Source organism: Artemia sp. Qi Xiang Cuo, chromosome 9 (genome assembly GCF_049724085.1).
Source record: "Artemia sp. Qi Xiang Cuo chromosome 9, ASM4972408v1, whole genome shotgun sequence".
Taxonomy (NCBI): domain Eukaryota; kingdom Metazoa; phylum Arthropoda; class Branchiopoda; order Anostraca; family Artemiidae; genus Artemia; species Artemia sp. Qi Xiang Cuo.
Window position 1 is genome coordinate 21,310,422 of NC_142802.1, and position 14,738 is coordinate 21,325,159.

Genomic DNA, 14,738 nt, shown 5'->3' on the forward strand with positions numbered 1-14,738 from the left:
AGCCAGAACTAATCTGCGGTAAACTTACTGCTATATCTTTATACTGTGGTTAAAACTAACAAAATAGGCAAACTTTATTAATAATTCAGAAAGTGAGAAAAAACGCTCAAATCCACGTATATGGGGGCTGACCTGGTAGGATCTGGGAAGAAAAATACAATCTGAAAAAATATCTGCGTTTTTTGTTTTGTTTTGTTTTTTTTTCTTTTCTTTTTTTATGTCTCAGAACCGTGGATTTATATATACAGAAAGAAGAGAGAATAAAACAAGCTTTTAATCAGCGAGTGGATATTCTGACTGTGCAAAATAAAAATTTTGTCTACTACAACTTACACTATTCTCATTTCAGTCATGTGTAGGTTTAACCTGATATCCTGCCTTTTATCTCACAGAAACTCGTAATAGGTACAACCTTCATTGATTATGATCAGCTCTATCACTTCTTTTGAATTAGCAATAAAATAAATAGTAACGTAGAAGTTAAAAAAAAATGAATCAAAATGTAATTTAATACTTTTCTGGTTCAAAATTACTTTAAGCCCCTGTACATTCTATACGAATACATCAGGCACGTACGCAGGAATTTGTTTCGGGGGGGGGGGGGAGGCCCAATTTGTTTCGGGGGGGGGGGGGGGGTGCCCCAAATCCTTCAAACCCATTATTCTGTGAGAAAAATCAGAAAATTATGGGGAAAAAAATTGTGAGATTTCGGAGAGGGGGGGCGGGCCCGGAGGCCCCCCCTGCGTACATCCCTGGACTACATATCATTAGTTTATATTAAGAAAATGGTTAACTCAGGGTATTCTCGTGAAATCATATAATCGAGGGGTTGCTCACTCTCCGAGGGGTTGCTCATATCTAGGAGTGGCAGTATTTTTGCAAGGTGTCACGCACAGCACACTTTTGCCGTGCATGACGTGTGCCACCTGGTGTCCAATTTTTTGAAAATGAGGAATTCCTCATTTATAACATTTATCCAACCTCTTGCCATTCTCCAAGTATTTTGGAAACTTTAATATAAAAAATAAAGTGATAACAGTTTACTTTTAATTTGCACGAAATTTATGTTGCCATCTTTCGTGAATTTAAATTTTACTAACAATTCTAGAACTATGGTATAATAAGCCCCAAAGAAGCGCCCTTTAGATAGGTCACTAAATAAAATAAATTTGTATTCAAGTCTTTTTTTCTTCCCTTTTTTGTTGATAAGAAACGTACTGTTAATTTTGTCCCTTTTATATTCTGTATTTTTTTTTATTGTAATATGTGTAACTGTTTTTGCAACATTCTAACATTTTTTAGTGGGCTATAAAAGTGGGCATTTATAAAAAACAGAAAATGAATAATTAGTGTGGGTTTTATTAACGCTTTATTAACGTAACTAACAAGGCCGTATCCAGGGGGGGGGTTACCCGGTTTGAATCCCCCCCCCCGAAATTTTTGACCGACTCGAAAATAAGTCGAAAATTAGTAAAACCTAGGTAAAAATCAGTAAAATTAGTCGAAAACTGAGTCAAAAATTAGTAAAACCCCCCCCAAAAAAGTCAAAAATTAGTAAAACCCCCCCTGAACAAAAATCCTGGATACGGCCCTGGTAACTAATCATTTTAACAATTTTTATTAACACAGCTAATCATTATTGCCAGTGAAACTATTGACTATTTTATATTGATCAGGTGTGGCTAAATTACAGGACAAATTGTAATTGAAAACAATAAATGAATTTGAAATGATAAATAATGGAAATTGTGACATTTGAAACTAATTAAACAAGCGAAATAAAGCCTTTACATGAGACTGCTGGTAAAATCTTAGTTTACACTCAGAGGTGAAAACAATAAATTTTGACTAATCACAAAGCTATAAAGCAAAAAGAAGTCAGGGCAAAAAGCGTCAATTCGTTTTCCAAACAGTTCGTGGTAACGAACTGTAAGTAAGGAGCGATAACGGTAAATGATAACCAAAATCCTAAAAAACGGAATGTTGACGCCAATAAATATATAAAAAATAATCGGCTTATTGTTTTGATTCTAAATATATAATATTCATTAAGCTTAGTGTTACCAATATAAGGAAGGCTACGAGTCTGAAAAAAATTGCCTGATTTTCGAAAAAGGGGAGAAACACCCCCAAAAGTTAAGGAATATTAATATAAATCACACCATTCGATTCAGTAAGAGAACACTACTGTAGAGATTACAAGCTCCTACCTGCACAAATGTGCATTTTGTGTCAGAAGGAAGATCACGGATGAGTCTTTATTTTTTTTTCAGGGGTGATCATATCCAACCAATGGTCCTGGAACATCGAGAGAGGGCTCATTTTAACGAAAATGAAAAGTTCTAGTGCCCTCTATAAGGGAACAAAGGATTGGACGGTAACTAGCCCCCCTACAACACCCTTTTTTCCCCAAGATCGTCCTATCAAAATTTTGAAATAGCTAAATGTTCAGCATTGTTGAAAAGTCCCAAAACAAAGCCCTCAGAGATTGCATGACCCCCCTGCCCCTGGGGATGGGTCTTTAAATTATAGCATTTGCCCATTGTTCACGTCAAGGCCGTATCCGTAGGGGGGGGGGGGGGGTAGGGCGATGGAATCCCCCCAAAATATTTGTCCGACTCGTAAACACGTAACAAAAATCAATACAAACAAATTTCTGAAACGTTTTTAAATTTTTTTAAATCCCCCCCCCCCGGAAAATAGCCTGGATACGGCCCTGGTTTATGTATAGTATTTTTTATTGAGAAGTATACAAACATTTTTCAGTAGGGGTGTGGGGGGGAGGAGATTTTGTGTTTGGGGTGGGGTTCCGTTGTGATAATTTTCCGTGTGGAGGGATATTTTTGGAGGTGAACTTTCCAGGGGAAATTTTAAACTAGGGGGATTTGACAGAATTCCTATACGAAATTATTTTATTAGTTTTAATTTCTCTTTGCCTACTCAGTCTTGCACGTGGAGATGTTCCGGAGGAATTGTCCGAGGGAAGTTTTCAGCACGTTTTGATTTCCAGGAAATAATTTCCACGGAAGAGGGGGATATCCAGAGTCATCAAAAAACTATTAGAACTTGAAGTCTATTTCAAATGGAAGTAGGCTATGGAGAATTTTTCAAGTCGAATCATTCGCAACAAATTTTACGGGGGAGGGGATTTTCAGCAAGAATGGAATTGTACGGGGGGAATTTTACGAATAGGCGGGTGTATATTACGTTGGAGAACTTTCCATGGAGGAGTATCCAGTGAGGAGAGGGAATTTTTCATGGAAGGTGAGCCTGATTTACCGGCATTACTTGGAAAAAGATCAGAACTCAAGGAAAAAAAGTAATTTTTCTTCCAAATGAATGTGAGGAGCAACATTGAAACTCAAAACGGACAGAAATTATTCCGTATATGAAGGGTTTGCCCCCACCTCAGTACCTTGCTCTTTACGCTAAGGTTTGACTGTTTTTCCCAATTTTTTAAGAACGACTCCTCAAACACAAGGGCCGTTTAATTAGAATAGAAATCTGCTTTAAAACATGATAGTAGTGGCGGATCCAGGGGGGCACGAGCCCCCTAACGTCGTCTAAAGTAGTGTAATATACTTAATTAACGCAGGTTTGCGTTAATTAGACTTTCTCCTAAAACAAGTTTATCGGATCAACCTATTTTGCCCCCCCCCCTAAAAAGTCCTAGGTCCGCCCCTACTCGATAGCCAGATAAAAGACTATAAATCCCATATGTGAGGGAATTTTCATTTTTCGTCTTTTTTTCTGTATATTCGAAAATCTCAACTTGACAACACACTATAATTAATTTTTGGAATTTGGTCTCTATGGACTTAAATATTGCAAATTAAAGCTTATACAATCATTTTACGTTGACCCCTATAGTCAACTAACCATTCCAAACTCAATATACGGCCTTTTGATAGCCGGATAAGAGACTTTAAATTCTATATGTGCCGTTTTTTTATAGTTAGTGTTTTCTCTGTCGGATATTCGAAGAACTTACCTTGAAAATCGTGGAAATGTTTACGCTACAACTAATCTTGAAATTTGGTATTTATGCATACAAGTATTAGATAGCCCGATAAGAGATTTAAAATTCCAAATGTGCTGCTTTTATATATTTAGTGTTTCGTATTTCGGATATTCGAAGCTCGCCTTAAAAATCGTCGAATTTTGACCTTGTAGTTAGGTTTGAAATTTGGTATCTTACGCATTTAAATATTGTAAATAAAACTATTTACAATCATTTTACGCTGACTTTATAACCAACTAACCTTTCCAAATCGAAGATACGTCTTTTTGATAGCCAGATAAAAGACAAAGACTACAAATTCCATATGTGCGGTAGTTAAACGTGTGTTAGCGGGGCGGCTCTCCGGAGAAGCGCGTTCTCCTCGGAGTGGTTTATTTGACTCGCGAAAAATTACACTAGTTTTCATTTGAGTGTTTAAAGAGCAGGATGCTATTCTCTGAAGTTTGATGAATGTATTTAAAATTCCAAAAAGTGATCAGATGTGGATACTAAGTCAATATTAAGGATTATATCTATAAAAATCGGATTACTTGTTAAAAGAAATACAGGTAATTTCTTGTTCATTTAGTGGGTCTAGGCTGTATGATTGCTCTTTACGTTTTTAGTAGGCTAGTTTTAAAACGCGAGAGAGTTAAGATTCAGTAACGTCGACTATTCACTACCTGGGAAAGTCGTTGGATTATTTGGCAACAGTGCAGGGCCAATATATACCAAATCTTATTATTGAGTTAGGACTAAAGTGAATACACCATTCGATGCCTTTTTTTATGCTGATTACGTATATAATAAGCTTTTCTATCGGAAATGAGTTTCAGCCCCCCCCCCTATATAGGCCAATTCAGGGTTAGGTTAGGGTAGGTTGGGCTAGGTTAGGTATAGCCTATATAGGGGGGGGGGGCTGAAATTCATTTCCGGTAGAAATTCTTATCATATTCTTAATCAGCATAAAAGAAGGCATAGAATGGTGTATTCACTTTATTTGAAACTCAATAATATGATTTGGTATATATTGACCCAGTGCAGTTTAATGCCTCTTAACTAAACGCTAGGTTACACTTAGGGCTACTTCATTAGCCTACGTGCAGAAAATGGTAAATATTTACCAAATCATATTATTAACTTATGAAAAAAGTGAATGTACCTCTTGATGCCTTTTTTTATGCTCTTTCTAAATATAATAATCATTTTGGACGGAAATGAATTTTACCCCCACCCCTATATATACCAATTCAGGGTATACATTTGCACATGGGGGGGGGGGCAAATTTTATTTCTGATGTAAATGGGAGGTAAGTTTAAACTTTACCCCCACCCCCTTAATTAATAGATTATTCTGCATATTATGGAGTAAGAATTGTTTTTTTGACATGTTTTCTTATGTCAAGCTGGGCTCCTAGGCTTAAAATACTGGTTGGTTGGTTAGCTATTTTAAAGATTTGTATATATATACACTGTCAAATTAGCCATATGGTGGTATCCCCCCGTTTGACTGGTTTCCTTTAGTTTTCCCGATACAGTATATAGCGGTGTGTAACATATAGTGCATAGGTGCCTGGGGGCGGGGGGGGTAAAATTTGAATTTTCGATAGAAGCGAATATTATATTCGTAAAGAGCATAAAAAAGGCAACGAGTGGTATGTTCACTTTATTTGTAAGTCAATAATATGAACTGCCAAAGATTTACCAGAACTAAAAGAAAACGCTAAAACAATGAATTTTTTACTTTATAGAATATAGTATTTTTCCATTAATCAATTATCACGTTTCCTTCCATTCTTATCCTTTTTAAAATCATTTTGATTAATATTTTAGAAGGTTAGGCTAAATTTTGCAATCAGACGAACGGCGAGCCGAGACTGCAGAATACCCATTTTAACGAAAAATTTATGACGTATCACTAGATTCTATGGAGAGATGTTATTAAGGGTGTGTATTGTACTATCAGAGAGGGGGGAGAGGATATCATTGTCAGAATAACGACCATGATATTTGGAGAGAGTATAAAATAAGGAATATAATATTAACACTGGTACTCCTTCGTTATACCCACTCTTTTACATATGTCAAATTGTAGACGCGACGAAAAACCCGTTTTTACGGGATGATTCAAGACACCGCTGTAGAGAAATACAATTTATAGCGTGGTTTTAATTACGTATAAGATATTTAAAGTGTTGTTTTTTTGTTTTTTTTGGGGGGGGGGGGTAGGTACCTAGGTTAGGTTAGTTTGCGTATTTAATATATGCTATGCTTCCCCCCCCCCCCTAGTGTGAAAATATATAGCCCAAATTTGTTTCTAAACTGTTATATATTCATCCATATTTTATTTCATTAGCATTAACCAAACTAGCAGTATATAACAGAGTAGGTATAACGAAGGATTACCGTAACACTTTTATTTATTAGTAGCCTATAGGTCTCTTGTCTTTAGAAGTGGGCAGCAACTAAACGGATGCCCTTGTTACCTTAGAGATGCAAAACCATTTTGTTAGGGCTTCAATTGTGCTGTAGATCTATTGGTAAACCTCAAGAATAGGGACATGTTTGAAGGAAACTAAAAAAAAAAAATCTGGAAACTACTTTAAAATGATCATAAATAATTAGTTATCTCATTTGTAAAGACGCATTGCTTCATTTACCTCAACTCCCCCTCCCCAATGGATAAAACACGGGTCACACTTTACATGCCCTTTAAAACAGCGTCCCCACTACCCTTTAAAACAGTGCTACTCTTTCTTCGGGCAGCGTTCTCTGCAAAATGTTAGTTTTCGACGTTCGCTACTGTAAAACAAGATTAGAATATATAAAGTGCGCTGAGGTCGACGTAAGTTAATGTTTGTTTCTTAACTATCTGAACAATCCGTTAATATAAACGTTGAACACTGTAGATTTGTCTCTGGGGGGGGGGGGGTAAGGTGAAGCAATGCGCTTTTATGAGCGACTAAAATAAGTTCACCTATTACTTTAAAGTAGTATTCAATTTCTTTTCGGGTTTCATTCAAGTGTGTCCCTGTCCTCAAAGTTTACAACTTTTTATGAAAGTTTCGCTTTTATAACTTAAATAGTGTTCAAGTAACCTACATCGAAGGTTAGTGTCCTTTTGGCAAGGAAGGATAGAGGCATGTATTTGCCTAGCTAAAAAAATATCTTTCCAAGATTGCGAAAAGCTGCTCTTTTACAGTGCTACTCCGTTTGCGTTTTCATCCCCCCTCTCCCTGGAAAATTTACTTACACCCTCTTAACAGCCAGATTACGTACGCGGATAGAGGAAAAGATGTTTTTGCAAATTTGGACCCTAAAATTCTGAAAATTGTTGTTGCAAAGGTTTTAAGTTATGCCTTGGGGGCATATAAGGTTTTTATAGATAGAGTTGTCGTAAAAACTTCAAAAGGGGCTCATTAAATTGGGAATTGAGAGGGCTAGTGTCCCTTTCACTAGTCGAAAGTGATTGGAGGGTAACTAATCCCCCTCTCACGCCCACCATATCCCCAAACAAATCCAATCATAATTTTCAGATAGCCATTTTGTTCAACGTTGCAGAATGTTCTGGGAATTAGGTCTTTGAGGGTGACACCTCCCCAGCCCTCAGGGGTTGTAAGTTATGCCCTGGGGGCATATAAGGTTTTTATCGAAAGCGTTTATGTAGAAACCTCAAAAGGCTGATTTGATTGGAAATTGAAAGGGATAGTGTCTTTTTTAATGATTGAATGTTATTGGAGAGTAAGTGTATCCAAGGTATCAAAGCAAGTAAATAGATTTTTTTGCGAATGGTATCAAGTTTTCCATTTCAGGTCAACTAGAGGAGGTATGAAACTAAATTAAACACTGCTATAAATGTCCAGATTTTTAGAAGGGTGTATGTTGTTAAATATTGCTGAAAATTTTTCTCCAGCATACAAATAGCAGGCCAAACTGTAAATTCTTAAAAAAACGAAAATATTTAAAGTATTAATTTCTTTTTCCCTGAAAAGACTATGTCAATATAAAACGAACAGAAATTATTAAAAAGACTTTTTCCAAAAAATAAGTTTTTCAAAGAAAAGTCAAGAATTCCATTAGAAAAAAAAATTAGCAAAAATAATATCAAATTGTCTACAAAGCGTGAAACTACCACAAATAAGCATCGATAAATAAATGAAACCCACAACGAACAGAAATAACAATAAATAGCCAAGTCAAACTCAAAACGAGCAGAAATTAACATAAGTTGGGCTCAAAACCCATATGCCTTCCCAAGGCCAGATCATAATTTGCACTTTACTGAATCTGTTTTTTTTTTTTACCCGGATATCCATGTCTCCTGATTCCTGTCTAGTGTTATTATTACATGTTTTTATTATGTTGGCTCTTGTATATTTGTTTATTAGTTTCATGTTGCAATTTCGCTTTGCTTAATTTATAAGTGTGCTGTCATAAGCTTTCAGTTATCTCTAAATATGTATCTCGGCAGTTATTAAATACAACTTATTGACAAGTTATCAAACATAGCTTATTGACAAAATCTTTCCGTGCGACAGTAATAAAATCGATTTTCAATTATATTTGTCGTCGAGAATTTATGATGCTAATCTTTTCAAGCTATTAGCGATTAAGGGAATGTTCCTAGGAAAAGTGATTTTTGTCAATTTTGAATTTTTAGAAAACAATATAAATCAATTGGTTGTTTCGTAGTAGGCTAAAGTGTAACGTAGTAGGCTAATACGTGCTTCGTAGACTGCGACGGATAGTGATTGAAGAAAAATATAAGTATGAAATATCGAAAGATAATACGAACGGAATGCACAAACTTTATAACCATGAATTATTTACGTATTGGAAGGATATTAAAAGCCGCTGTTCGACAAGCTGCTGAATAATCATTAGAGCAGTTTATGCTATTAGGAACTGCAAAAGAATTGTTTTTATAGAGACTAATGTCTGTCACGTTCTTTTGAGGACTGTAGTAAAAAAGAGGACAGTCCTTTAAGTATCATTTGCACACCTTCCTTTACATCTTTCTACAAGACAGGACCTTCCAGAAATTAGCTCAAAGGGCTATTCTCTGTGGAAAATATAAAACTCCTTTTCTGTGCTTGTCGTACCCCTGCGCCTCAGGAAAAATTCTTCCACTTCCTCCAAAGGGTGGCTCTAATTGCATTTTGCTTCACCCACAAATAAGGGGCCCCATTTTTGGTCCAGATGATCTGTGCTCGGGATATTTTTGGTCAGGAATTATTATTATAGTATTTGTTATTTTTATCTGTCGTTTAAACTGCTGTCATTAATTTACCTTTTTTTATTGCAGGATGGGGATCCGGTCTTCTATGAGATTTTTCTGTTTTGTCTCCGTTTTACTAAATCGAATTTCACTAGTCTCCACTCTAAACACAGGTAAGCTTGTGTTTTCTGTATATTTTAGGTGGCAGCACTTCGGAACATAGAAAAACGACGAATGAAGATGAAAACTTTTAGGCTTAGAATTATCTGCTGTTGGACGTCTGAATAGTAATAATCAAGTCCGGGTCATAATAAGACCGAGTCAAGCGTCTGGACGCTGGTCTAGAGACATGAAAACAAGCGGAAGTCGGAGAATATAATTGGTCACTTTCTGGATGAAAAAGACATCTGTGACCTAAGTGACCTAATCCTAATGCTTTAAGATGATTTTCTTCATGTCTTAGATCGTGCAAACGTTATTCTGCTACGTTCAATTAAAATGTTCAAAATTTCTTATTGGGGACTCTGTTCTGTGTGTTGATGTTTGGAATTCTATGATTTTTACGAGCTCTATTAAAATTTCTACGATTTGCAAGTTCGATTAAAAATTAGCTTATCGTACCAGCCCAAGGATTCCAAGCAAGTAATAATTAGCGGCGGCCAGGCCAGCAATAAATCATTTGCAAGTTGAATTTGTTAGGGCTATGGTAGATTTGTTTTTCTCTACTCAGGATCCTGTTATGAGTAACCATTCTCGGTTACTTTCCCTAGTAGAAATAGGCTATGTCAATTCGAGAGCTTTTATTTATTCGGAGACCCGTCACCAAAGAAGAAAAAAGACGGAGGATAAACAAAAGGCGCTAAATGCAAAGCAAACAGTTTAAAACCCAGGAAACACTTTGATAAAAATTTAAGGTCGGACTAAGTTCGAATTACAATAATAAAAAAATAATAAGAAGACCAGCGGTGTCAATTCACGAAAATGCAGGAGGGGGAGGGCAATTTTTAATAAAAAAAGACAAAACACTTGCCTATGTGCAAATGTTTAAAAAAAAGTCAGTTCTACATTCCACCCGCTCAAACAAAGCAAGCTCTATCGTTTTGTTCTATCCGTTGCATCCCATCTTTTTTGGCCCCTAAGATATTCTGAATTTTTTCTTTCTTTCAATTTGCGTTGTTCTCATTTCTCGCTCAAGGAAATGGCAGGGAATTATAAGTGTGGATATTAAAATGTTTTTGCCATATTCTGGATGCCGATGCTTCCTTGTATAACAAATTGCGGCAGTAGTTTCACATTGAAAAAAAGCGACAAGTTTTTAGTTTTTCCACAATTTTACGAAATTATGCTACGTAACATACTGCTTTTGGATTACCGCAGTCGAAATGTTAGCTGGTAAAAAATTAAGAAGACCAGCGGTGTCAATTCATGAAAATGCAGGAGGGGGGGCAATTTTTTCAATCTAGACGGGGAAATATTTTAGTTTTACAGTGTTTGGTGCTGCTGTGAGCGGCAAAGTCTCCGTTTGCCCCCCCCCCCCCGTTCCTGAGAAAAAACCCAACTCCGACTGTTCAGCTTTGTTCTGAAATTTCTATTAGTGCAACCTATTTTAACCCTTTACGGCCTTAGGTTAAAAAAGCTCTTTGTCCATTATCGTCTTTTCATATCATATTAGTCTCTTAATGGATTTATGTTTGGGTTTGGGATAAGGCTTTTGAAAATGGAAACCTTTTTGTAATCATGTCCCCATCCATGAAGGGAAACAAATTTAGGTGATGGGATTGATTAAAATGACAAAAAGTCAGTATGAGAAGTTTGATAAAATCATATAAGGCTTTTGGGGGACATTTAATTATTGGAATGTTTTATGATTTAATTTAGGTTATTTTCTTTAATCATGAAAGTTGTAAACTATGAAAGATCTGCATTAGGTCCGTTTTTTACCACTAAGATCTTACATATAAGATCTTACATCTTTCTGCAAAGATTATCGTTTTTTAACTCATCTTTGTTCTAAGATCTTACAGCTCACTGACGCTAGCAAAAAGTGTGAAGACCGCCACTGTTTTGCCATATAGAACAATTATGAGAGAACTTTGATGATCTACTCATCAATGTTCTCAGACCGCTGATCAGAGCAGAATGATGAAAGACGTTTGCATAAGAACGACAAAAGATGTAAGATCTTACTTAAAATATTTCACTTTTAAGCGTTTTCTGAAAAAATATGTAAGATCTTAGCATATTGATGAGTTAAAAAACGGCCCTATTATATGGATTTTGTTACCTTTTTTTAAGTCGGACACATTTTTTGGTGGGGATCAAACCCGTCCCCCCTGGCTAGAACCAGGGGGGACGGGTTAAGTTTGTTAAGTGTATTTGTTAGAGATGGTAACTGTGTGGTTTCAGTGGATATTTGAAACTATGATATTGAGGGGTGTAAATATTTTCACCATTTCGTATCTTCGGCCTGTTATATGAGTTTGGGTTTTTATTAAAGAAATATCCCCTCTACCTCATCGGAGAGGGTTCTTTTTTACGCTAGTCCAATATATGGGATAGAGAACGCAAGTTCTGACTTTTAAGGTACATCGAGCTTTCCCCAACAAATTTAGGCTATAAACAATGAATTATCTTAACTTGTGTGCCACCAGGGGTTATGGCCCCTCTGAAAAGCAAGAATACTTTAAAAAAAAGACCCCCATCAGCTTTTTATCCTGTAGTTAAAAACAGTTTTCTATTTATTTTCTTTATTAACCTAGTTTATCTATGATATTAATCTCATATCTGACCAACTTAAATGCAATTGTACCTAGTTCTTACATTCACTTTTTGTACCCTAGATATGTGTATTATGGCTTATTATAAATTTTACCGTTTGAATATAATAAAACGGTTGACATTAAATTACCTAAAATGGTATTTCAGCGTATTGTAAAGTAAAATTTTATCCAATTAAGACGTCAACATATGTCACTCAAAATCTTTTTATATTTAAAAATACTGGTCCTTCAGTCATACCTTAATCCTTTTCAAAAATCCCTTTTGAAAAGCGTATTGAGATGTAAATTCTAGTCCACGTATGTCCAGTTTGGAAGATGGCTGACATTTATCGATTTACCCCAACGGGTATTACAGTTTTGAGGGGCAATGCTTTGAAATGTGGTGACATAAAATCTCAGATAATAAAGATTGTGATAAAAGTCCTTTCCCGAGATATAATTATGGAGGTTGATCTGTCATAAAAAGAGATAGGGCTTGTAGAATGCTTTTTTATAAGCCAGAGGGCGAGTTTGTGTAGTTGATTGTTGGCAGCAGTAAAATATGTCTGAGAAGGCGCTGTTAGTAATATGTGAAATTTTATTGACAGCCGTTTGGGTTTAGAAGCTATTTCAAAGTGCCGGCTTTTGACGTAAAATGTAAGGTCATGCGAATAAATGAACGTGTTGGAGAGGTGGAAGAGGAGTATACGCAGCTCTGTTGTCCTCAAGCGGCCTGGTGTTGCAGTTAGTGATAGCAATGAAAGTGTTTAAGTAGAGACTGATCTTTACTTACTACTGCTCTTAAGTACGAGTGTTTTCTTATTTACATCAGTTGAGGGGCTGGCCACTAAGCTTGCGTCGCCGAAATAACTCAAACATACAGGCTTGATTTTAAGTTTGGCATAAGAGAAATTGAGTAATATTTTACATGAAAGGTTTTTTTGTACCTTGGAAAGTAGGTCAGGATAGGGAAACTTTCAGAAATGAATTCTGACTTTAAACTATATTTAGAAAGGTGTTTTCAAGCTTCTATCTAGTTTTTCTCTATTTCTAAGGCTTAGAAGATTGCACAGAAGACATGTCTGTACCTGTTTCAACTCTGGGAAATATGCTTTTTACTGAAGTTTGGTTTTAATAAAGTTTTCTGCTTCTCAATATTTGAAAGCATAATTCCAATCCTTTGAGTAGGATCTTGAGCCGTATTTGAATTTTTTTTTTATTTGAGAGATACTTTTAAAATTCTTTAAGATCCTGCAAGTTAAGGATTTAGCAAAGATATGAGGCTCATTGCTGTTTCAAGTTCATAAAAGGTTAGTGCTGTAGAGGGGAGAGGTGGAGCCAAATACTTCAAACGACGTTCCGACACGTGAATCTCATCTGGAATTTTCCTAGTGGGTCTGATAATGGAGGAAGCCCGGTTTCCTGTCACCCATTTTTGGGGGGGAGGTATTTCGGACCAGTCCCAGGAGCCACCTCCCCTGTGTTAAAACATTGATGAGAAGAATTATAGGATACTGGTTCATTTTAATTCGCCATTGTCAAATACGATTCATAAATATAATAGCTTTTGCGTTGATTCTCAACTATCAGTATACTAGGTACTGGTGCATTATATGACCACTTCTAAAAAAGTCAAGTTTGGGTAATGCTAATGAAATGAAATAAACTAGGATGGTATATAATAGTTTATAAACAAATTTGAGCTATATATTTGCACATTAGGGGTTGGGGGGGGGGGAGTTTAAAGCATGGCATATATTAAATACGTAACCTAACCTAACATAAATTACGTACCTTCACCCCCCCCCCTAAATCCCCCAAAACAACAGTTTAAATATCGCAAACGCAATGAAAACCAGACTTTGCATTGCATTTCTCTATAGCGGTCTCTTGGAATAAACCCGTCTGGCTGGTTTTTCGTGACTGGTTTCCTTGTACAATATATAAAAGTGACCATATAACGCACCTGTACCGTATACTATTATATTTCTAACGTTTAATATTGTAAATAAAACTTCTATATTTATTTAGTGTTAATTTCAAGTTCCTTCTCTAGACAGGTTCCTCGGAGAGAAATAAAAGTTTTGTTCTTAAAAAAAAAATCATATCAGATTTTGGCTTGCCTCCTAAAATCTGTACATTATGTTCACATTAATCATTAATGACTTGGGAATATGTCTGAAAGTTGCTATAAGGCGTTACTTATTAACTATACGCCCAAAATTTGTCTCCGGTTTCCTTTGGAATGCGTAACTTATAATCTTGTCGAAACTAATTTCTGTTTTAGTTTACCGGAAAAGACATATTCTTCATTGTACGAAACCTGAAGTCCTGTCCCTAATTTTGTCCAAATAGCCAAAGTGTTTTTTCTCTCCTTTGTCCCCACTATTAAATTACGTAAAAGTGCCCTCAATAAAGTAATTATGTCGTGAAACCTTGTCCATATTTGAACCTTAGACCTACCGCTGGATGTAAACTTGAGTAATTGGAGGGATATATAGGGTTTCGGTAAATACTTTGGAAATGGAATTTTATGTCGTAATGGAAGGTGAGTGGATGGTAATAGGCGTTTTTGATTTAGTTGGCACGTGGCTCCCTTTCTGGATATGCGATAGATTTTTTGCATAGGCCATGCCGCTGAGATTGGTTCCAATTCGCGGAAGGGGGGACAGGATCTTTTTTTATGAAGAAAAGTAACAGTGTATTTTTCCAAACATAAGGGGGTACTTGCCCTTCCCCCTCCCTCAATTGGCGTTGTTAT

At 36.1% G+C, this 14,738-nt stretch overlaps 1 protein-coding gene across 3 annotated transcripts in view; it reads left to right on the plus strand.

The window, feature by feature from the left end:
* Positions 1–4,436: 4,436 nt before the first annotated feature.
* Positions 4,437–14,738, plus strand: part of Cirl (Calcium-independent receptor for alpha-latrotoxin) — a 140,650-nt gene continuing 130,348 nt past the window's right edge. For all 3 annotated transcript variants that reach the window (XM_089094366.1, XM_089094367.1, XM_089094368.1), the window contains exons 1-2: positions 4,437–4,569; positions 9,306–9,391. In XM_089094366.1, coding sequence (XP_088950492.1) covers positions 9,307–9,391 — 85 coding nt within the window. In that variant the 5' untranslated portion in view covers positions 4,437–4,569; position 9,306. The remainder of the gene's footprint in view (positions 4,570–9,305; positions 9,392–14,738) is intronic.